We start from the raw sequence: 23,135 nt of genomic DNA on the forward strand, positions 1-23,135 counted from the left end.
TCACACCGCGGGATCCGCGGGGATGGAACGGGGATGCGCCCAGTTCACCCAGTGCGAAGACCCACCGTCTCACAGTGCTGTTGCTGGAACTGGATGGATCACTTCCGTGTTTCTTTTTTGTGAAAACTGGAGGCTGACATACACTATCTGTTTCAGGTGTACACGGCAGCGGTTCGCTATTTTTATACAAAATGCTCCCCGTCTAAGTGCGGTCGCCATCGGTCACCGCACGGCCCTAGTACAGTATCACCAGCCACACTCCCCATGCGGTACTGTACATCCCCGGGACTCATTTGATAACCGGAGGTTTGCGGCTCTCCCCCCTCCTCCGCCCCCTCCCCTCTGGCAACCACCCATTTGTCTCCATGTCTTTGAGTCTGTTTCTCTTGTGTTTGGTTATTTAGATTCTGCAACTTTGGCTTTCTCGGACTCATTTCACTGAGCACCATACCCTCTAGGTCCATCCTTTTTGTCAAAAATGGCAAGATTTCATTTTTATGGCTGAGTAACATAGGTCTCTACCACCTCTCCCGTATCCATTCATCTACGGATGGATGCTTGGGATGTTTCCAGATCTCAGATATTGTAAATAATGCTGCTGCAAACATAGGGGTGGTGTGTATCTTTGTGAATTAGTGTTCATTTTGTTTGGATGAACACCCAGAAGTGCGATTGCTGGATCACATGGTGATTCCTTTTAATGTCTTGAGGAACCTCCACACCGTTTTCCAGAGTGGCTGCACCCGCTTGCGTTCCCACCAGCCGTGCACGGCGGTTCCCCTTTCTCTGCATCCTTGCCGACACCTGTTGATTTTAGCCACCGTGACCTGTGTGAAGGAGATGTATCATCGTAGTTTTGATTTGTATTTCTCCCATGATTAGTGATGTTGTGCATCTTTTCATGTGTCTACAGGTATTCTTTGAAAAAATGTCCTTTCAGATCCTCTGCCTATTTTTAAACTGGGGCGTTTTAATTTTTTGATACTAAGTTGTCTAAGTTCTTCATATGTTTTTGGATATTAACCCCTTACAGGATGGATGATTTGAAAATATCTGCTCCCATTCAATAGGTTCCTTTTTCATTTTGTTGATGGGTTTCCTTGGCTCTGAAGAGGCTTTGTAGTCTGATGAAATCCCATTTGATGTAATCCTGTCTGTTTCTTTTAGCTTTTGTTGCCCTTCCCTGGAGAGACAGTTCCAAATAAATGTTGATAAGGCCGATGTCAAAGAGATTACTGCCTGTGTTCTCCTCTGGAACCTCTATGGTTTCTGGTCTTCAGTCCTGTGTTCATCTTGTGTGGTGCGGGACAAAGGGCCGGTTTCCTTCCTCTGCACGCTGCTGTCCAGCTCTTGTAGCACCACGTGCGAGGACACTGTCCGCTCTTGCCCTCCTCGGCCTACCTTCGTTGCCCATTTACGGGTGTGGTTTTTTCTGGGCTCTTGAATCTGTTCCCCTGGTCTGTGTGTGTGTTGTGCTGGGGCCACACTGTTAGGATTCTCTGGCTTTGCAGACATTCTAGGGTCTAAGGTGTCACCATTCCCAGATCTCATGGCGCCCAGCTCCACCCACTCTTCCTCTAGGATGGTTGTTCTACCCTGTGGACGCACAGCCTTGGCCTCCCCTTCCGCCACCTGGCCCGCACGCCCCCTGACCAGCAGCACCCGCCCCTGCCGGAGCGCCCCCTGAGCGCCTGACTGCGGGCACTGCCGCCCCCCTGCCGCCCACCGCCCCACTGTGAAACACCGGCTGAGGCTGGCGAGGGGGTCCACAGGCACGCAGGCGGAGGAGGGTGACGGAGCTGCCCCACACGCCGCCCTCATCATGCTCCGTCCTTTCTGCCAACCCTCAGACCTCCTCACACCAGCCGCACAGGTGTGGTGCGGGGGCTCTGCCGCGGCTACATGTACTCTGGGGCCCTCACCGCTCATCCCGACTTGCGAGACTCGGGAATGGCTTCTGACCTCCTGACTGGTGCCACCTTCCTAGAATAAGGACCCTTCATTCTCCTCCCTCCCTCAAACACAACCAGCAGTGTCCACCGTCTACATGAAATGTCAGCTGGGCAGCGCACTTCACGGCTGCTGGGACCTGCCAGGCCCCTGAAATGCCAGACGATTACAGAATTAGAGCTCTCCAGTTTAAAATATAGCAACTACCAGGTATCTCAATGAAATGGTAGGAAAAAATAAGAAAAATATGCATTTCATAAGAAACAACTCTAGTTTAAAGAAAAAACTGCTACCTCACAAGGAAATGTGTGATTCCTCCCCCTGGGTGGCACGCCTACCACAGGCCTTTCTCGTGTCCGCCAGCCTCCTGAGTAAGGGCTGCTGGCCTCTCTTCTGACTTCTCCTGCAGCAATTCTGGATTCCACAGCGGCACAGGGGGCTGCCCGCATCCCCCGCCTGGCACCCCACTGGCCGTCCCTATGTTGAGTGGCGCAGGATCAGACCAGTGCCCGGCACCGCGCAGCATGTCAGCTTCACGTCACCGTCATGTGTGGATCTGCATGGCCAGCATGGCCATCAAGATGCAGAGGCGTCCCATCTGCACCAACATGGTCCTCGCCTGCATCCGTGGCCACATCCACGCCCTCGCCCACCCCTAGTCTGGCACGACCCATCAGTTCTTCACCGCGCTGATTCTGTTTGTGACAATGGCCGTCCAGGCTGCCCGCCCAGCAGACATGAAAGTCCGACCCTTGGCCTTCTTGGACTCCATGCTGGCCTGGGAGCTGGGTCATCTGTGGACAGCCAGGAGAGGTTGGAAGTCTAGGGTCCCCACTTGGTCTTCGGAGACAGAGGGTGGGGCCTTGCTGAGCACAAATGGACAGGGAACACTGTGCAAGCTGCTGCTGCACCATGCGCTGACTGGACACATTACATGTGGCCATGGGATGGCCACCGCCGTGGTGACTCCTCCGTCCGTCACATCATCACGGGGCCACGTGTGCTGTGCTTTCTCCAACGGCTGGAATGGAAGCGTGAGTGTTCCCGTCTTGCCAGGCTGCTCCTTCGGTCACAGAGAGCAGCTCTTCTCGGCCTGTCTGTGCCCACTGGCATTTCTGCATCGCTGGCTTCTCCAGGCCCCAGTCTGGGCACGAAGCGGAACACCAGGGAACTGACTGCTGGTCCTCCTGATGGGGCGAGCCTGCCTTCCTCCCTCCCCGCTCACGGTCTTCTTGTGTGCGCTGCACGTAGCACGTCAGGTGCACGGTGTGCTCAGCAGGACAGACAGGGAGAAGAACATCCACTCCATCGTTCTGGAATTGGAGGCCTTCATTTATATTAAAAGTTGTAAATACTTGTTGTACCCTCTCACACCCTGGGATCACCTAGTTTAGGTATATAACCTCTTCCAACTTTTCCACTGGTACAGACAAGTATGCATTTATAAACTATTTTTTCACATGACTACACACAGGGGTATTCTATGTTATTTTTAGGGGGTATACCATAAACCCAGTATGGTACACAATGTTCTGCTGGATCTTCCTCCCAAACACGGATACTCAGATGGTTTAAAATTTTTTGTTATCACCAAAAAATGCAGCTACAAAACCATTATTTATGTGGGGTAGATTCTTAAAGATGAGATTTCGGAGAGTACAATTTGAATTTACATATAGGGCCATGCCAGTGACCCACAGGTTATACTGACCAGGATGCCTTCCGCCCACATCGGGTGCTCAGCAAGGCCGTCGACTGGCATCAGCTCATAATCACAGAACTGTTCAGAGGCACTCGCCCTAAATTATGTTAAGATTTGACAGTTACACATTTACTTACCTAGTGATAAATTTACATTTATACTGGTCTCCTTATGTAAATTCTACTATCCATATATACCTTTTTTTAAAAAAGATTTACTTATTTATTTTGAGAGAGTGAGAATGAGAGAGAGAGAGAGTACAGGAGAGCGGGGAGGGTCAGAGGGAGAAGCAGGCCCCTCGCCGAGCAGGGAGCCCGATGCGGGACTCGATCCCGGGACTCCACGATCATGACCCGAGCCGAAGGCAGTCGCTTAACCAACTGAGCCACCCAGGCGCCCCTATCCATATATACCTTGCAAATGCTCACGTTCTTAAGAAGTCTTGAGACTACATACTGTTATAATAAAACATTTTGGTTTTAAATGAATAGTTTTTCTTTGAAGATTGCATGTATCTTACATCAAGGCAGCAGAGTGGGTAGGACCTCCAAGGTGCCCATGAGATTAGGTCTCCTGCTCCACGGCCTCAGATCAACAGGGTGCGGATGCTGCGTTCAGGCTGGGCAGTGGCTCTGTGTCTGACTGTGCGCATCCCAGCAGACCCTGAGCACTGCTGCCCACTCACCACCTGGGAGATTTTAAATCCTGATACCCAAGTCACAGCCCCTCATCACCTGGACCAGAGTGCCCGGGGAGAGAGCTGGTCTCGACACAAGGCAATGGTGGTTCCACGCAATGTCTGGAGTGTGGGAAAAGGAAGGATCAGCTTCAGAGAATTAAGAGGAACGTAAACCCCACACTCCTGTGCCTCGGTGTTAAGACACCACGCTTCCAGCAATCGGTCCCCCTCACTTTGATTCTTTCCCTTCACCATCGAGTATGCTGTCAACTGGATCAGGGCCAAGACACCGAAGAGACAAAGCTCAGTGATGGCTGCTTGACCTCGCTCCCTTTCAAACGCACTTCCATGATCACCTCAACTGTACCGTGTGTATGAGAACTATGTTTATTTCACGCTTGGTATCAGCGTGTCCTCCTCCCACACTCTCCACTCATCATGGAAAAAGGAATTGAAACACACGATTGCCTCCATTGCCGAGGCGGTGACATGATACTGCTGTCCAACAAGCACGTCCCCATGACCCAGCGTGAGCGAGCCGTCCCAAGTCACAGCCAGCCTGTCTGGGAGAGGGTGTGGGCACGCCCAACTCACAAACCCAGACAGCATGTGAACCAAGGCGGGGGCGAACACACGCTTACCACGAGTTCACAGTCCGCACGACGTAAGGAATACAAAAGTGCATCGAAGTAAAAAGTATGACAAAGAAACCCAGACCCCTTGGCTGCATCAGTACCGCACACAGCAGACAACCAGCCACTGGAAGAAACCTGCTACGACACTTCACCGAAGACACAGGAATGAACAGGACGTGCGCAGAGGGCACAGGTCGGACTGCGTTCTCCTGCGTCTTCTCCAGGACCCGGGGTCACACTGGCCTCTCCAGCACCAAAGATTCTCCTAAAGCAGTACTGCAGGAGACCTCCTCCTCACGCCGGAGGAGACATTGATACGTGGAGCACGGCAGCACGCATGGCCTCTGGCGTCTGTAAGCTCGGGCACCTGACACTGGGGATGCCTCTGCTCTTCATGCACGTGCTGACTCTGTCAGGTCATCAACCTCTGCTTCCCAACGGCAAGATTAGGAAGTAATTCTAAGGTTCAGGGAATTAAATATAGTACTAAGTACAATTATTGAATGACAGTTTAGTTTTATCAAGGCAAAATATGCCTAAGCACCTGATTTAGCTACATCTCGTCCTTCATTAAGCTAACTGTAATATCACATATTTTAACGTCCCAAATGTTGGCAAGGATGTGGAGAAAGGGGAACCCTCCTACACTGTTGGTGAGAATGCAAAGCTGGGGCAGTCACTCTGGAAAACAGTATGGAGGTTCAAGATGTTGAAAATAGAGCTACCTTACAACCCAGCAATTGGGTATTTACCCAATTACTAAATACCCCAAATACTTTGGGGTATTTACCCCAAAGATACAGATGTGAAAAGTGAAAAGAAGGGGCACCTGCCCCTCAATGTTTATAGCAGCAATGTCCACAATAGCCAAACTGTAGACAGAGCCCAAAAGTCCATCGACAGACGAATGGATAAAGAAGACGTGGTCCATATACACAATGGAATATTACTCAGCCATCAGAAAGGATGAATACTTAACATTTACATCAATGTGGTTGGAACTAGAGGGCATTATACTGAGCGAAATAAGTCAATCAGAGAAAGACAGTTATCATATGATCTCACTGAAACGAGGAACTTAAGAAACAAGGCAGAGAATCATAGGGGAAGAGAGGGAAAAAATCAAACAAGATGAAACCAGAGAGGGAGACAAACCATAAGACAAACCTCTTACCTCTAGGAAACAAGTTGAGGGTTGCTGGAGGGGAGATGGGTAAGTGGGGGATGGGGTAACTGGGTGATGGGCAGTAAGGAGGGCACGTAATGTAACGTGCAGTGGGTGTGATATAAGACTGACAGATCACTGACCTGTACTTCTGAAACTAATATGTTATATGCTAACTGATTTTAATTATAAATGAATAAATAAAGAGGAAGGGGAGGTTTGGCAGAAAGAGGATGCTGACACCAAAGGACAGAAACGGAAACAATTACATTACTGTTTCTCAACCAGATGAAAAAGTTTTCTAGCTAGAGCCCAAGGCTGGAAAGCACTGAACAAAAAAGCAGAAGACGCTTTGTTACGTAATACCCTCCTGTCCTGAAAACTGGATCTGTTGGAAAAACTGTTTTTTTTTCTTTTTTTAATTTCCTGACTTTGCAGACTATTGTTACTTGTGGTACTTAACACGGATTTAGGAATACGCGAATATTTTTAAAAGCAGATGACAATATGTTTAGAGAAAAACCACGTGTCCCCCTGAACTGGTTTTTGGAGCCACGCGTGGAGTTATTAACGGCTGGCGGTCAACGCCACGAGGCAGCCTCGGAGTGCGAGCAGGAAGCCGCGCTGCGGCGGGAAGCGCACCTGAGACACGACGGGGTTGTGTGTGGGAGGTGCGGCTGACGGTTCTTCAGACACGTACGGCATCCTGCCCTCAGGTGTGAGCCCCTCTGCACCTCTGCCTCGGTGGGCCGGAGAGAAGCAAGGGGAACCTGGGCGAGTTTGTGGAGAGGAGGGTCTACAGACTTCCATGCTCATGCGGCTTCCCTGGAGGGGCTGATGAGGAGCTGGTCCCGCCGGGCGGTCCCGAGGACAACCAGGCGCCGGCACACGTATGCTGCTCTAGTATGGGAGCTGACCTCAGGAGAACAACGCTGACTTAGAATGTCTTATGGCCAGACGCCCGACTGTGTGCAAACGCACCCGGGACACCCTCGGGGCGTGTGCTGGAGCATCGCTCTCACAGTGCTGTGTGTGCGTACGTGTGCATGTGCACATGCGTGTACACAGGTGTACCGACTGCGGGGATAAAGCAAAACATGCAAGAAATTTCAACTACAAATGTGAGAACAAGAAGTGCCAGGAACTGACTTCCGGCAATGTGTTTTCTGTCCCAACCCGTCTGCGTTTCTTTTTTTTTTTTTTTTTTTTTTTTTAAATTTTTTATTGTTATGTTAATCACCATATATTACATCATTAGTTTTGGTGCAGTGTTCCATGATTCATTGTTTGTTCATAACACCCAGTGCTCCATGCAGAACGTGCCCTCCTCAATACCCATCACCAGGCTAACCCATCCCCCCACCCCCCCTCCCCTCTAGAACCCTCAGTTTGTTTTTCAGAGTCCATCATCTCTCATGGTTCGTTTCCCCCTCTGACATACTCCCCTTTTCTTCCTCTCCTGTTATCTTCTTTTTCTTTTTTCTTAAAATATGTTGCGTTATTTGTTTCAGAAGTACAGATCTGTGATTCAACAGTCTTGCACAATTCACAGCGCTCACCGTAGCACATACCCTCCCCAATGTCTATCACCCAGCCACCCCATCCCTCCCACCCCCAACCACTCCAGTAACACTCAGTTTCTTTCCTGAGATTAAGAATTCCTCATATCAGTGAGGTCATGTGATACATGTCTTTCTCTGATTGACTTATTTCACTCAGCATAACACCCTCCAGTTCCATCCACGTCGTTGCAAATGGCAAGATCTCATTCCTTTTGATGGCTGCATAATATTCCATTGTGTATATATACCACATCTTCTTTATCCATTCATCTGTCGATGGGCATCTTGGCTCTTTCCACAGTTTGGCTATGGTGGACATTGCTGCTATAAACATTGGGGTACACGTACCCCTTCGGGTCCCTACATTTGTATCTTTGTGGTAAATACCCAGTAGTGCAATTGCTGGATCGAACGGTAGCTCTAATTTCAACTGTTTGAGGAACCTCCATACTGTTTTCCAGAGGGGTTGCACCAGCTTGCATTCCCACCAACAGTGTAGGAGGGTTCCCCTTTCTCCACATCCCCGCCAACATCTGTCGTTCCCTGACTTGTTAATTTTAGCCATTCTGACGGGTGTGAGGTGGTATCTCATTGAGGTTTTGATTTGGATTTCCCTGATGCCAAGCGATGTTGAGCACTTTTTCATGTGCCTGTTGGCCATTTGGATGTCTTCTTTGGAGAAATGTCTGTTCATGTCTTCTGCCCATTTCTTGATTGGATTATTTGTTCTTTGGGTGTTGAGTTTGATAAGTTCTTTATAAATTTTGGATACTAGCCCTTTATCTGATATGTCATTTGCAAATATTTTCTCCCATTCTGTCGGTTGTCTTTTGGTTTTGTGGACTGTTTCTTTTGCTGTGCAGAAGCTTTTTATCTTGATGAAATCCCAATAGTTCATTTTTGCCCTGGCTTCCCGTGCCTTTGGCGATGTTTCTAGGAAGAAGTTGCTGCGGCTAAGGTCGAAAAGGTTGCTACCTGTGTTCTCCTTTAGGATTTGGATGGACTCCTGTCTCACGTTTAGGTCTTTCAACCATTTGGAGTCTATTTTTGTGTGTGGTGTAAGGAAATGGTCCAGTTTCATTCTTCTGCATGTGGCTGTCCAATTTTCCCAACACCATTTGTTGAAGAGACTGTCTTTTTGCCATTGGACATTCTTTCCTGCTTTGTCAAAAATAAGTTGACCATAGAGTTGAGGGTCCATTTCTGGGCTCTCGATTCTGTTCCATTGATCTATGTGTCTGTTTTTGTGCCAGTACCATACTGTCTTGATGATGACAGCTTTGTAATAGAGCTGGAAGTCCGAATTGTGATGCCGCCAGCTTTGCTTTTCTTTTTCAGTATTCCTCTGGCTATTCTGGGTCTCTTCTGGTTCCATACAAATTTTAGGATTATTTGTTCCATTTCTTTGAAAAAAGTGGATGGTATTTTGATGGGGATTGCATTGAATGTGTAGATTGCTCTAGGTAGCATTGACATCTTCACAATGTTGATTCTCCCAATCCATGAGCATGGAACGTTTTTCCATTTCTTTGTGTCTTCTTCAATTTCTTTCCTGAGTATTTTATAGTTTTCTGTGTACAGATCCTTTGCCTCTTTGGTTAGATTTATTCCTAGGTATCTAATGGTTTTGGGTGCAATTGTAAATGGGATCGACTCCTTGATTTGTCTCTCTTCTGTCTTGTTGTTGGTGTATAGGAATGCCACTGATTTCTGTGCATTGATTTTATATCCTGCTACTTTACTGAATTCCTGTATGAGTTCTAGCAGTTTTGGGGTGGAGTCTTTTGGGTTTTCCACATACAGTATCATATCATCTGCAAAGAGTGAGAGTTTGACTTCCTCTTTGCCGATTTGGATGCCTTTGATTTCTTTTTGTTGTCTGATTGCTGTGGCTAGGACTTCTAATACTATGTTGAATAGCAGTGGTGAGAGTGGACATCCCTGCCGTGTTCCTGACCTTAGGGGAAAAGCTCTCAGCCTTTCCCCATTGAGAATGATATTCGCTGTAGGTTTTTCATAGATGGCTTTTATGATATTGAGGTATGTACCCTCTATCCCTATACTCTGAAGAGTTTTGATCAAGAAAGGATGTTGTACTTTGTCAAATGCTTTTTCTGCATCTATTGAGAGGATCATATGATTCTTGTTCTTTCTTTTGTTAATGTATTGTATCACGTTGATTGATTTGCGGATGTTGAACCAGCCTTGCAGCCCAGGAATAAATCCCACTTGGTCGTGGTGAATAATCCTTTTAATGTACTGTTGGATCCTATTGGCTAGTATTTTGGTGAGAATTTTTGCATCCATGTTCATCAAGGATATTGGTCTGTAATTCTCTTTTTTGATGGGGTCTTTGTCTGGTTTTGGGATCAAGGTAATGCTGGCCTCATAAAATGAGTTTGGAAGTTTCCCTTCCATTTCTATTTTTTGGAACAATTTCAGGAGAATAGGTATTAATTCTTCTTTAAATGTCTGATAGAATTCCCCTGGGAAGCCATCTGGCCCTGGGCTTTTGTTTCTTGGGAGATTTTTGATGACTGTTTCAATTTCCTTAGTGGTTATAGGTCTGTTCAGGTTTTCTATTTCTTCCTGGTTCAATTTTGGTAGTTGATACATCTCTAGGAATGCACCCATTTCTTCCAGGTTATCTAATTTGCTGGCATAGAGTTGCTCATAATATGTTCTTATAATTGTTTGTATTTCTTTGGTGTTGCTTGTGATCTCTCCTCTTTCATTCATGATTTTGTTGATTTGGGTCATTTCTCTTTTCTTTTTTGATCAGTCTGGCCAGGGGTTTATCAATCTTGTTAATTCTTTCAAAGAACCAGCTCCTAGTTTCGTTGATCTGTTCTACTGTTCTTTTGCTTTCTAGTTCATTGATTTCTGCTCTGATCTTTATGATTTCTCTTCTCCTGCTGGGTTTAGGCTTTCTTTGCTGTTCTTTCTCCAGCTCCTTTAGGTGTAGGGTTAGGTTGTGTATTTGAGACCTTTCTTGTTTCTTGAGAAAGGCTTGTATTGCTATATACTTTCCTCTCAGGACTGCTTTTGCTGTATCCCAAAGATTTTGAACAGTTGTGTTTTCATTTTCATTGGTTTCCATGAATTTTTTTAATTCTTCTTTAATTTCTTGGTTGACCCATTCATTCTTTAGTAGGATGCTCTTTAGCCTCCATGTATTTGAGTTCTTTCCGACTTTCCTCTTGTGGTTGAGTTCTAGTTTCAAAGCATTGTGGTCTGAAAATATGCAGGGAATGATCCCAATCTTTTGGTACCGATTGAGACCTGATTTGTGACCTAGGATGTGATCAATTCTGGAGAATGTTCCATGGGCACTAGAGAAGAATGTGTATTCCTTTGCTTTGGGATGGAATGTTCTGAATATGTCTGTGAAGTCCATTTGGTCCAGTGTGTCATTTAAAGTCTTTATTTCCTTGTTGATCTTTTGCTTAGATGATCTGTCCATTTCAGTCAGGGGGGTGTTAAAGTCCCCACTATTATTGTATTGTTGTCAATGTGTTTCTTTGCTTTTGTTATTAATTGCCTTATATAATTGGCCGCTCCCATGTTCGGGGCATAGATATTTACAATTGTTAGATCTTCTTGTTGGATAGACCCTTTAAGTAGGATATAGTGTCCTTCCTCATCTCTTATTACAGTCTTTGTTTTAAAATCTAGTTTGTCTGATATAAGGATTGCCACCCCAGCTTTCTTTTGGTGTCCATTAGCATGGTAAATGGTCTTCCACCCCCTCACTTTCAATCTGGGGGTGTCTTTGGGTGTAAAATGAGTCTCTTGTAGACAGCATATTGATGGGTCTTGTTTTTTAATCCAATCTGATAGCCTGTGTCTTTTGATTGGGGCATTTAGCCCATTTACATTCAGGGTAACTATTGAAAGGTATGAATTTAGTGCCATTGTATTACCTGTAAGGTGACTGTTAACTGTCTGTTGTCTGTGTTCGTTTCTGTTCTTTGCTGCTTTTAGGTTCTCTCTTTGCTTAGAGGACCCCTCTCAATATTTCTTGGAGGGCTGGTTTCGTGTTTGCAAATTCCTTTAGTTTTTGTTTGTTCTGGAAGCTTTTTATCTCTCCTTCTATTTTCAATGATAGCCTAGCTGGATATAGTATTCTTGGCTGCATATTTTTCTCGTTTAGTGCTCTGAAGATATCTTGCCAGTCCTTTCTGGCCTGCCAGGTCTCTGTGGATAGGTCTGTTGCCAATCTAATGTTTCTACCATTGTAGGTTACATATCTCTTCTCCCGAGCTGCTTTCAGGATTTTCTCTTTGTCTCTGAGACTCGTAAGTTTTACTATTAGATGTCGGGGTGTTGACCTATTTTTATTGATTTTGAGAGGGGTTCTCTGTGCCTCCTGGATTTTAATGCCTGTTTCCTTCCTCACATTAGGGAAGTTCTCTGCTATAATTTGCTCCAATATACCTTCTGCCCCTCTCTCTCTCTCTTCTTCTTCTGGGATCCCAATTATTCTAATGTTGTTTCGTCTTATCGTATCACTTATCTCTCGAATTCTGCCCTCGTGATCCTGTAGTTGTTTCTCTCTCTTTTTCTCAGCCTCTTTATTTTCCATCATTTGGTCTTCTATATCACTGATTCTCTCTTCTGCCTCATTTATCCTAGCATTTAGTGCCCCCATTTTTGATTGCACCTCATCAATAGCCTTTTTGATTTCGATTTGGTTAGATTTTAGTTCTTTTATTTCTCCAGAAAGGGTTTCTCTAATAACTTCCACGCTTTTTTCAAGCCCAGCTAGTATCTTTAAAGTCATGATTCTGAACTCTAGGTCCGACATCGTACTAATGTCCGTATTGAGTAGGTCCCTGGCTGACGGTACTACCTCTTGTTCTTTTTGCTGAGGTGATTTCTTTCGTCTTGTCATTTTGTCCAGAGGAGAATAGATGAATGAGAGAACAAAAGGCTAACAGGTTTACAACGTCCCCAGCAAATATACTGTATGCAAATCAGAAAAGACCTGAAACCAGGGGAAAAGAAAGGGAAAGAAAGAAAAAAGAAAGAGAAAAAGAAAAAAAAGATAAAAACAAAAACAAAACAATTCAAAAAAGGCAGAATATGATCAAATATGATCAGGCTAGTGCATAGATCAGTGCCACACACTAGATTTTGGGCGTATTTTGGTCTGTTAGAAAAAGTGCCTCCTAAAATTTTAAAGGAAGAAAGACATATATGTACAAAATAAGGGTTGATACAATGAAGGGATGGAAGATGACTGTAAAGATGAAAATTATAAAAGATTTTATAAAAGGACTTGGTAAGATAAGTTGTTTGAAAAAAGAAAGAAGATTTAAGGAAAAAAAAAAAAGGAAAAAGGGAGAGAATGTGATCAGGCAGGAGACTAGAACAAAGCCATACACTAGTGGTTTAGGGTATATTTTGATCTGTTAGAAGAAACTGTACCTCAAAATTTTAAAGAGAGAACAACTTATATATATATGCCAAAAACAAGGATAACTACTATGAAGGGATAAAATATGACTCTAAAAATGAAAAAAAAATAAAAAATGTTTTTTTTTAAAAAAAAAAGGGATTTATAAGATGTTGGTTGAAAAAGGGAAAAAGAAAAATAAAAAAAGTCAACAAAAATTAACTTTGATGAAATAATGAATCATGGTAAAAAAAAAAAAAAAAAAAAAAAGAAGGCATGAATCTATGTGCAGTATTCCCCTAGCGCTGGAGTTCTCCTATTCTCCTTGATCGATCAACTTGGTCTTGGCTTGCTGGCTGTTTGTGCTGATCTTCTGGGGGAGGGGCCTGTTGCTGTGGTTTCCAAATGCCTTTGCCGGAGGCGGAATTGCCCCGCCCTTGTCCGTCCGGGCTAAGGAAGCTGCTCCAGTTTGCTCTCAGGAGCTTTTGTTCCCTGCAAGCTCTCGGTACAGCTTTGGAGGACCAGGGCGAAAATGGCGGCCTCCCAGTCTCTGCCCGGAGGAGCCGAGAACTCGGGGCCCCACTCCTCAGTGCGCACCCAGAGAAAAGCAGTCACTCCCGTGTCCCCGGTCTCTGGCCGCACTCCGTGCTCACCTGGCCTGTGACCGAGCGTTTCTATCTCTGGCACCCGACCCCGCTCGGAGTCTCCAAACCCAGCAGATCCCTGCAGTGTGTTCCCGCACCGCTCCTCCCCGGGAAGGAAGGGGAGTCTCCCCGGATCTGCTGCTTGTTGGGTCCCTGCTGGGGGAGCCGTGCCCCGACTGGGCCGCAGATCACAGTTTGTGGCAACCCCGAGCTGAGAGCCCGCGACTCTGCTCCGTCTCTGCAGCCGGCTTCCCTGCTCTGATACCTGGGAGCTCTGCCGCACTCAGGCACCCCCCGGTCTCTCTGTGACCCCGAGGGTCCTGAGACCACACTGTCCCGGGAGGATTCCACCCCCCGCTTAGCCACTGCAGCGACGTCCCTCCGCCGAGCCAACTTTTAAAAGGTCCGATTTTGTGCTCCGCGGCTCTAGCACTTGCCAGAAGCGGCCGACGGAGGCCCCTCCCCCGCCGTCTATCCTCCCGAATATCGCCTCGGATTCACTTCTCCGCACGTCCTACCTTCCAGTAAGTGGTCGCTTCTCTGTTCAGAGAGTTGTTGCTACTCTCCTGTTCGATCTCCTGTTGAGTTCGTAGGTGTTCAGAATGGTTTGATCCCTATTCAGCTGTATTCCTGAGACCAGACAAAATCTAGGTCTCCTACTCCTCCGCCATCTTGCTCCGCCCCCGTCTGCGTTTCTTAAGAGAAATGTCCAACATACCCCAAAGCGGACAGAATGGCATCATGTAAAGTGGCGAATGGAGGCCTCACATCAGCAAGGACCACCTCAGGGCCACGCTCCTGGGACCTGCCACTTCCTGCCTGAGCGTGTCAGCTATTAACAACAGAAGGGGCTGCTACAATAAATGTAACCCCCATGTTATCACAGCAACAAACAGCAGTAGCTCCTCAGCATCAGATACCAAGGCCAGGCCTGGTTCCCGTTGTGTTTCTATACTGTTTGCTTGAGTGTGGGTCCAGGTGAAGCCTCCTGAGCCCAAGGCCACAGTCTTCTCTGCTCTCTCGTTCTTCCTTGTAAATGAACTTGCTCCAGTGTGTTCCCTACGGTCTGGACTTGGGTGCTGATGGGCCTCTGGGCTCTGCAGACACTCTGTGCAGAGGCAGAGCCCCTCTGTCAGAGGCACATCCGCCCGCCTCTTCCTGTGCCAACGATCAGGTCCTATGCCCATTAACCCACCACAGCTTGAGGGTGGCATCTCTCTGAGTCACATGGTAGATGGTTTACTTAGAGCATCTTGCTCCCGAGACTACTGAAGACGAGCATTCTGGCATTCCCAAATGCAATACTCCATGTGGACAGCAAGTATTTTCCAAAACCAAAGGCACATCATGATTACTGCTCCGATCACAGACTGTTTCTAGACAGCAAATCTGGAGCTGTAGAGTGACTGCTATTTTATTTTATTTTTTATTTATTTATTTTTAGAGATTTATTTATTTGAGAGAGCAAGAATGAGAGAGAGAGAGTACATGAGAGGGGGGAGGGTTAGAGGGAGAAGCAGGCTCCTCGCTGAGCAGGGAGCCCGATGCGGGACTCGATCCCAGGACTCCAGGATCATGACCTGAGCCGAAGGCAGTCGCTTAACCAACTAAGCCACCCAGGTGCCCCGAGTGACTGCTACCTTAACACACTGCTTTAGCTCACTGTCCTCAGTCAGCCTGGTGATAACATTTTACGTTCTGAGATGAAAACTCCAACTACGCAGTTACATTTGCTTCCTGCTGCCGTTTGGAGAACTCTCTAGAGTAATGTACAAAGACCCCTTGAAATTATGGGAGGCCACAGAGTTCCCATAGACACATACAAGCACATGCTAAAATAGTAAATACACTGTTGCATTTAAAAATTTAGTTTAAAATAATTAAAAGATAACATATCCAGATTTAAACTATTTCTTTCTTCTTTTGGGCTTAGTTTACATTTATTTTTTATTTTATTTTTTGGGTTATGTTTATAAAGCTTTTTATTTTATTTTTTTATAAAGATTTTTTATTTATTTATTTATTGAGAGCGAATGGTAGAGAGAGAGCATGAGAGGAAGGAAGGTCAGAGGGAGAAGCAGACTCCCCACTGAGCAGGGAGCCCGATGTGGGACTCGATCCCGGGACTCCAGGATCATGACCTGAGCTGAAGGCAGTCGCTTAACCAACTGAGCCACCCAGGTGCCCTATAAAGCTTTCTATTAAGATAGATACCTAGAAGTTCTTTATTCTGGTGCTTAATGGAGCCAAAGAGAATGAAACCAAAGACAAGTTTAGAGTAGTTTCTGAAAACTCAGCACTTTAAAAAAATGATCATTTTAGGTCTTCAATTTAGGTCTGTGATCCATCTGGAGCTAGTTTTTGTGTGTGGTGTGAGGTAGGGGTCCCCCTTCATTCTTCTGTATGTGGACGTCCTGCTCTCCCTGCCTGTCAGTTGAAGGGGCTGGTCCTCCCCAGTGAGGATGGCGGCACCCGTGCTGGAATCCAGTCGACCGGCAGCGTCAGGCTTTAGTTCCTCCCGGCACCCCGTCCTGGCAGCCTTATTGGAAGTCGTCTGAGTGTCCAGCTAGGGACTGATGTCCGGACTGTGGATGCCACCCCCTCGATCTCAAGGTCTGTCCTCACACCAGCACCATCCTGTCTTGATCCCTGCAGCCTGGTGGCAGGCTCTGGGATGAGGAACTGTGGAGTCCTTCCATTTGCTCTTGTCCCAAGATTGTTTACACCACTCTGGGCGCCCACCCTCCCTGCATTTCCACAGGAATTCTAGGATCAGCTTGTCAATTTCTCCAAAGAAGGCAGCTGGGATGTTGAGAGGAATCGTGTAGAATCTGTAAATCAATTTGGGGAATCCTATTGCCATCTTAACACTATAAAATACTGATTTCATTTTTTTGATGCCATCATAAACAGAATTGTGTTCTTAATTCTATTTTTGGATAGTTCGTTGCTAGCGTATAGAAATACAATTCATTTTTGTATATTCATCTTGTATCTCAAACCTTACTAAATTCATTTATTGCTTCTAACAGATTTTAGGGGATTCCTTATGATTTTCTTTTTTTAAAGATTTTATTTATTTGACAGAGAGAGACACAGTGAGAGAGGTAACACAAGCAGGGGGAGCGGGAGAGGGAGAAGCAGGCTTCCTGGGGAGCAGGGGCTTGATCCCAGGACCCCGGAACCATGACCTGAGCCAAAGGCAGACACTTAACGACTGAGTCACCCAGGCACCCCTCCTTATGATTTTCTGTTTGAAGACCATGTCACACAAAACTAGCTTCACTCCCCTTTACAGCACGGATGCCTTTTTCTTCTTGCCTACCCGCCCTGGCTAGAACCTTGCTCATAGCAGCATTCTTCCAAACAGAAACAGGAAAACCTACACTAATGTCCTTCAACTGAGATGGAAATGAAATGTGGTCTATCCACACGACGGAGTATCCCCCGCAATAGAAAGCAGTCAGGTACTGAGACACACGACAGTGCGGGTGAACCTGGAAAGTGTCTGCTGAGCAAACAAAGCCAGACACAGAAGGCCACACGGTGTGAGCTTCCACTCCTGGGAGAAGTCCAGCACAGGCAGACCGGCTGAGGCATACGGTCGACCAGGGGTCACCGAGGGCTGAGCGAGGGCAGGGAAGCAAGGGGGCTGCTGCTGTGCACCAGGTGGCCTTGTGAGGGAGCTCGGACCGCACTGACAGCACACGGTGGTTGTGCCCAACGCTGGCGCGACCTGCCCCAGTGGCCTGCCGTCCGAGTCAAACGCTGCATCTGGTACCATCGTCCTAGTTGCTGATAAATCACGCTTTATGGAGGTTATAACAGACATGTTCAAACAAATGACTATCATTTCATCAAATAAACGATGAAATTTTTGGCTCAGTTATTTTGCCATTTGGATGAATGCATCTGCATCTCGCTGGGTGAGAGACTGGGTTATGGATGCAGACGCTCCTTTATATAGGGGTGCATATCTTCTAACATACTAAGGTGAATCCTGGAAGGATCTTTTTAACTTTCAATGATGTTTCTATTTCACAGCGGACCCTGTAAAACGCTGAGCAGGAAAGTCAGGGCGAGTTTGAGACTTTCTACACCCTCTTGTACAGCAGGGGCGTCTAAGGTTAAACCAGTTACTAAAAGAGTCAGTAATGCAAAACCGCTTTTCAAATCTTAAACAAGTTTCATGATTTCAATCAATTGATAGGTCATACAATTTTTGTCATCTGAATTCAACTGTTAGTATGTCCCAAGTCTGAAGCTTCATGATAGGGATGGGCAGACGCCACCAGAAGGCTTCCCCGCGACCTGGCCGTTAGGAGAGCGCCAGGGACGGAAAATGTCTTTGGACAAAAGGCGTGTTTTGTGATTCCTGAAGAAGGAAAATGCTGTAGCTCCTTAATAAGGCAGAGTGCTCTGGAGGACGAGCAGCAAAGCAGGTAGAGGGGAACTCAATTTCTAAGGACAAAGTCCTGCAGGCACACGTCTCAGGGCAGTGACGGAGAAGATTCACAGGCAGGCAGAGGACACGTTGCTGGAGACGCAGCTGCAAAGTGTTCTGACCCAGTGTTTGGCGGGTGGCGCGGCCACACTGCAGCTCGTGCGTGGGACAGCCAGGGCGTGGCAACCACACAGAAACAAAGGGAAGTTTGCCCGCGGCACACTGGGGACAGGCCACCCACCCAACCCCATGGACTTCCAGCGCAGGATCCAGGCCGTAAGCAATGATCACGTGAGATCAACACAAAGCTACTCAGACTTTACGACGAAGCAATGAGGGATGGAAACACAACTTCTAATACCCTGCAGACTGTGGCCATATTCTTTGTTAATCTGTATTTGCTGTAAATGAGGCTTTCTCAGAAGACCGCGGTTCCCAGTACAATAGGCCTCTGTTCAACCACTGCCTGCATCAAGTGCCTCACCTGGGGTGAACAGCCCAGCACACACACAAGTGCGCGCTCCGGTCATGCACAGTGCCAGACCCTGCAGGTGTGTTGGCGCCAGAGGCCCCAGCTGTCGTCTGCAGGCCAGAGAGCCTGTGCCTGGCCCCAGCTTACAGGGCCCCTGGCTTACAGGACATAACCCCCAGCGCCAGGTCTCCCCGGCGAGGCACGCATGCCATGGTCCGCTGCCCCTGCCACTGTGGACACAGCGCTTCCCGCTGCAGAGGATGCGGCCTTGGGAGCTGACACGAGCCGGGTGCAAACCGCACGGCCAAGCCAGGTAACGGGTGCTATCGACACGGTGCGCATCCTAAACGACCTGTCTCAGGGTGTGGTTTGGGAATGCTCTGTCATACAGGAGCATAAAGATTCCCAACAAAGGAATTCGCGGCTCGCTCTAACAGGCTGCAGCCGGAGCGAAGGTTTATGATTTCCGAGCCCTCCGCAGCACCGCTCTCAGGAGCAGCCGGCGCAGAGATGGGGGCTCCCCAGCGGACTCGGTGCAGACGACCTGCCCTAGCATGCCAGCGCCGTCTGCTCATTTATCACGGCACGTCCACCATTTCTGGGCAGTGTCAACATGCTCTGCACCCTGGCAGCTAACAGATGTCCGCTCTTGTCGAATGAACTGCTTCATGTTTCACGCACTGCTGGCCACATGCGTCACTATGGCAACATCATTCATTTCAGATCTTACCGGAAACGTGCACCCCAATCAAACCTAATTACACCACACCGCTTTCTTGTCCACAAGAAGGAAACTGTAATGCAATTGCGGGACACTTCGTTCTCTGTTCTGCTGGGGCAAACGAGAGGCCGCGTGACGGACGCTTCTTGTCAGAAAGCGTATTGATGAGGCACAAGCCCGATCACGATCACGCCGAGGACCGCCTTATGGGCAGGTCAGCAGCGAAAGGCTCCTCACACAGCAGCTCATTCGATTAAGCAGATGATGTCTGCAAACGGTCTTACACCCCAAGTTCTCTACCCTCTGCCAAACCACCACCCCCGTCAGACCCTCTGCGATGGTGGAGCCCACCATAGTGACCACTGGGCCCTGGCCAACTGCAGAGGACCTGAATCAGTCACACGACGAGAATGCTACAACACAGAGCACAGTTACTTCAGTCCCTGCCGGACGACGCTTCCCAGTAATAACAGATACGCAGCTGTGCAGGACCCCCCGGCAGGGCAGGTGAGCGCAAGTTCGAGCCATGCAGCCCTCCCGGCAGACAACACATGGCTCTGCTCGGAGGCTTGGGGGTCCCCGGAGGCCGCACGCTGCCCAGAGGTGAGGGCCCAACCCCCGTGTGCCGGCGGCCTCCATCTGTGTGAGAAGCTGGTTTCTAGACTAGTCCTACTGTGTGCTGGCAGTGTGGTGACAATTACACAACTCGTCCTCGATGTCCTTCTCCTGCGATTTGGTCCGTGTGGCCTTTAGAAGCAGCCAAGGCAACACTCCCTCCTGAGTGCCCTCAGGGAGGAGGACCCGTGAAGGGCAAGTGCCCGCGGCCCCATGGCTCCAGGGCGAGGACAGACACAGGGCTGGCACAGCGTGTGGCTCGCCTGATGTGCCGTGGGTGGCGTTCACCTCCCGATTACGGAGAAAGGGTGTGAAAAAGCTCAAGACCCAAAATTTTTAAAAACACTAAAAATGTTTAAAACTCCATGTGGCTCCAACACTAGGAAGTGGTGACAGGGGGTCCCTTCAGTGACTTCTGGAACAAAAAGGCCTTTTGGAAAATGAAATGTGTAAGATTCTCTCACTCACATATTTTATATAATGTTCTGTAATTCTTTTTAAATCTCAGAAGCCCAGATTATTTATTTTTGCTTTGTCAAAGCAGCAGAGTGAGACATGAGGAAAATGGGGTTTTACTTTAGGACTCTGGGCAAAACCACTCATCCTTATCCTGGATGGAACTCAGAATTCAAAGACAAATGGAGGAGCTATGATGAAACAAAGGAGAATGATGACCCCATCACCATTTAAAATGCATACTAAAAAGTTAGCATTTTAAGAAGAAATGATGTCACAAAATCCTTCTTCCCTTACTGATATCACACATCCAGAGACACGGGAAGAGGAGAGAGAACCAGTCACTCCTCAAGCATACTGTGTGCACACAATATCTATGCAGTTTCTTTTCAATTCTGTAATAACAATGATGGACTTTAAACATTAAACTTTTTCTAATATTAAGAAAATTATTGTAAAAGATAGCTCTTTACCAATCTCATAGAGTACAGAATAAAGATTGGGAAGATGGGAAAGAAATTATCTCTAAGTCACTTTGTCTCTCGGTTTCCTTCTCCTTAATGTTACACAGTTTGCAAAGATGAAATTTGCTCTGGCGAGGGAGAAAGCAAAATGTCACCACGTGAAGCTGTTTTCACAATAGTGCACCCCTCTTAACAAACAACAGAGATCTGCTTTTTAGAAAGGATAGAGTATTTTGATTGGAAAAGACCTGAACAATGATGAGTGTGCTATGGTTTGCAGAAGAAATGACAGCAGAAAGTACATATAAAGAACATTAAATGGGAAGGCGATGTTAAAGGCCTAGGAACACTGATAGTATTTCAAACTGGCTACAGTTTTAAACTCTAAACTTCAGGGAGAGTTGCTAGGTCCTGAACAATAAGCAAATCAATTCTATCAATAATAACATGGATCATTTCTATCACTCGGGATGTCATGCAGTGAGCAGCTGGGGTTACCCTGACATTATAGGGTAAGCAGCGGACAGTATTCACAATGTGCATAATTAGATGCTGCTCAGGCAACAGAATACATAATACGTGAATTGCCACAGGACACCTGAATTAATTTGCTCTGATTCTTATTTAATTACTTAGGCTGATATACACTATGTTTTCTCTCCCTTGTAGTTCATACTCTAGAAAAGGAATATATGCAGATGTCACTTCTTTAAACGCTCACTTAATACTGGTGATTTCCACTTTCCAGTTAGAAAACCAGTTATTTAGCATGGTTTTTCCTTTCCTCCTTTTTGAAAGATGTACACAAAAAATAAAGCTCTTTCTCCTAAAATAATCCGGAACTCACTATGAATGTATTTAAAAGGGGTGAAATAAAATCTTGTCAGAAACACTAAATGGAGGCCACGAAAGGCCAGGACTGTTCCCATCAAGAACATGCGGTAACTCACATGAGCTAAACAGAAGTTCAGAGAACTACAAAGCCGCCATCAGATCCAAATCCTGAGAGAAAATCCTTGTGCCCTCTCCTGGCTCTGGAGGTGACTGTGCCATGTGGGGTACTTTTCCTCACCACAGAAACTGGAGCTCACAGAGTTTTCTTTCTCCCCTGTGTGCTGCGTGCACGAGCTACAGGCAGCCCGAGCTACCTGCACCTGACCCGTACGGTTTGGGGACGCAGTGGGACGGAAGCAAATTCAGGTGACTGCCTTCATCCCAAGCAAACCGGAAGTCTAGAGGACTCTTTTACGTACACCAATATTACAATCTCTCTTCTAAGCTGAAAATCCTTAAATGGCTTCTTCCTTCTTCTGACAAGACCTTCAGGAAGGAGCCTAGCTACCCTTCCCCCACATCTGCACGCTCACTCACATACAGTCTCACACGCTCGGCCATGCACACAGGTCACGCACTGTCCCATGCTCAGTCACGCACTGTGTGAACTGCGCTTTGCAGCCTGGCTGTGTTCAGCCAAACTCTTGCTCCCTCGCACGGATTTCAGGAGGATTCCACACATTGTCTAGCAGACATTTCCAACTCTTAGCAACTGATAAGCAATATAAATCTGTGAAACAGAAAGGAAGTAAGTAAATATTATTCCAAAATATTAATAGTGGCTAAGTTAATAACTTTTTTTTTTTAATTTTATCCATTTTTTTTTGACAGAAGAAAGATTTGAGAGCGCACAAGCAGGGGGAGTGGGAGAGGCAGAAGGAGAAGCTGAGCAGGGAGCCTGATGTGAGGCTCAATCCCAGGACCCTGGGATCATGGCCTGAGCCAAAAGCAGACACTCAACTGACTGAGCCACCCAGGCGCCCCCTAAGTTAATAACTCTTATCGTACTAAGGAAGCCCTTTGGAAAGGCTTTTTCTCAAATAATGCTACATTGTCTTTAATTAGAAGATGCTTTCTTCATAAATATCTTTACAAAAACACATAAAGATCTCGGTATTCTCTCCAGACCTCATTATGCACTGCCTCGTCTCCCTCATCTGTTTCCATGAACACCTTGAACATACTGTTACTGAAGCACTCGTAAAAATAAAGTTACAAAGCAATGGCCAATGACTATCTCCTCCACAGGCATCCTCATTTTTACATCCCCATAATTTCCTCATTATCTGGCATTAGCAAGTGCTTTCTCAAATGATGACAACTGCTCACTAATCCTGGTACGTGAACAAGAGGGAAACGAAGCAGACTATACCAACAGAAATCTGCAGCAATTA

General features: G+C 46.8%; 1 protein-coding gene across 1 annotated transcript in view; it reads right to left on the reverse strand.

Annotated features, from left to right (window-relative positions):
- Nucleotides 1-23,135, reverse strand: part of LOC113933925 (tetra-peptide repeat homeobox protein 1-like) — a 52,354-nt gene that overhangs the window by 25,445 nt on the left and 3,774 nt on the right. The window contains exon 3 of the mRNA XM_035725980.1: nt 3,662-3,749. Within this exon, the coding sequence (XP_035581873.1) occupies nt 3,662-3,749 (88 nt within the window). The remainder of the gene's footprint in view (nt 1-3,661; nt 3,750-23,135) is intronic.

Source organism: Zalophus californianus, unplaced genomic scaffold, assembly GCF_009762305.2.
Source record: "Zalophus californianus isolate mZalCal1 unplaced genomic scaffold, mZalCal1.pri.v2 scaffold_30_ctg1, whole genome shotgun sequence".
Lineage (NCBI taxonomy): Eukaryota > Metazoa > Chordata > Mammalia > Carnivora > Otariidae > Zalophus > Zalophus californianus.